Raw genomic sequence first — 1,727 nt, 5'->3', positions numbered from 1 at the left:
GGACGAAACCCGCCGAAAGTCCCCAAAAAGCAGAAAACCAACCCAAAAAACCATCGGGCAAACGGCAGGGGAAATCGAGTCACCGCGGCTTCAAAAAATTCCCCCCGCGGACTTTACTGGCTCCAGGCCGTTGCCACGATTGCGGCAAAGCCTTGGCGTTCGGTTCGGCTTTTACCAAACGCCGGCGTGGCGCCGAGCGGCCCCATAAATGCGCCGAATGCGGGAAATGTTTCCGCCTCAGCTCTACCCTCATCACCCACCAACGCCGTCACGCCGGCGAGAAACCCTACAAATGCCCCGATTGCGGCAAAACCTTCAGCGTGGGCTCGGCGTTCATCCAACACCAACGCGTCCACGCCGGTGCCGGCGCCGGAGCGGCTCCGTGTCAATGCGGAGTTTGCGGGAAGAGTTTTCCGGCCAGCGCCAGTTTGGTAAAACACCAAAAATTACACCTGGAAGAAAAACCTTATAAATGCGGCGATTGCGGGAAGGGATTCAACTGGAATTCCCACCTGGAACGGCATCGCCGGATTCACACCGGTGAAAAACCGTACGCTTGCCCCGAATGTGGGAAAAGCTTCAGTTGGAGTTCCCACCTCGACCGCCATCGCCGGACACACGCGGCGGCCGGCGAACCTTCTTGCCGTTGCGTCGATTGCGGTCGCGACGGTGAAAATTCTCAAAATCCCGAAAAACCCTTGCAATGCGGCGAATGCGGGAAAGGGTTCGCCAAAACGGCCGCCTTGGCAAAACACCGGCGCGTTCACGCCGGCGAGAAACCCTACAAGTGCGGGGAGTGCGGGAAAGGGTTCGGTTTGAACACCGCGTTGCTTCAACATCAACGGAGCCACGCCGCTGGCAAACCTTACCAATGCGGCGATTGCGGTAAAAGTTTCGCTTGGAGTTCCCACCTCGACCGTCATCGGCGAATCCACATGGGGGAAAAACCTTATCGGTGCGGCGATTGCGGCAAAAGTTTTTCCCAAAGTTCCCATTTGGAAAGACACCAACGCGTCCACGCCGGCGCTGAACAACCTTGGCAATGTAGCGATTGCGGGAAGAGTTTTTTCGTTTCTACCAAACGCCGGCGGCTCTTTACCGGCGCAACCGAACGTCCTTGTAAATGTACCGATTGCGGGAAAAATTTTTTTTGGGGTTCACGCAACCGCCCGACGCCGGAGAGGACCCATAAATGTAGCGAATGCGGGAAGAATTTCACGTATCGCTCGGAAAACGTTAAACACCAAGGAACGCAAACGGGCGATAAACCGTATACGTGCCCGGAATGCGGGAAGAGTTTTGGGCAAAATTCGGCGTTGGTGAAACATCGCCGGATGCATACGGGAGAAAAACCCTACAAATGCGGGGATTGCGGGAAAAGCTTCAGCGTGCGTTCCAACCTCATCAAACATCAACGGACGCACCTCGGCGAGAAACCCTACAAATGTCCCGATTGCGGGAAGGGTTTTATCCAAAAATCCGACCTCACCAAACACCGCCGGATGCATACGGGGGAGAAACCCTACAAATGTAACGTCTGCGGGAAATGTTTTAGCGTTTCATCCAACCTCATCAAACACCAACGCATCCACTTGGGGGAAAAACCTTATCAATGCTCCGAATGCGGCAAAAGTTTCATCCAACGCTCCGAGCTCACCATCCACCAACGCGTCCACACCGGCGAGAAACCCTACAAATGTCCCGAGTGCGGCAAATGCTTCAGCCGC

The 1,727-nt window shown here is 55.4% G+C and overlaps 1 protein-coding gene across 1 annotated transcript; it reads left to right on the top strand.

Moving 5' to 3' along the window:
- Positions 1–126: 126 nt before the first annotated feature.
- On the top strand, positions 127–1,721 carry LOC104460865 (zinc finger protein 665-like; the record flags this gene model as incomplete). The annotated part of the gene is made up of 3 exons (XM_010085746.1): positions 127–582; positions 724–955; positions 1,184–1,721. Coding segments are annotated over 3 exons (1,226 nt in total), but the record flags the coding sequence as incomplete, so codon positions are not given.
- Between the last annotated feature and the right edge of the window lie 6 nt (positions 1,722–1,727).

This window comes from Pterocles gutturalis, unplaced genomic scaffold, assembly GCF_000699245.1.
Source record: "Pterocles gutturalis isolate BGI_N339 unplaced genomic scaffold, ASM69924v1 scaffold22460, whole genome shotgun sequence".
In the NCBI taxonomy this organism is placed as follows: domain Eukaryota; kingdom Metazoa; phylum Chordata; class Aves; order Pterocliformes; family Pteroclidae; genus Pterocles; species Pterocles gutturalis.
Note: the sequence above shows the minus strand (reverse complement) of the source record. Positions and strands in the feature narration are given on the sequence as shown.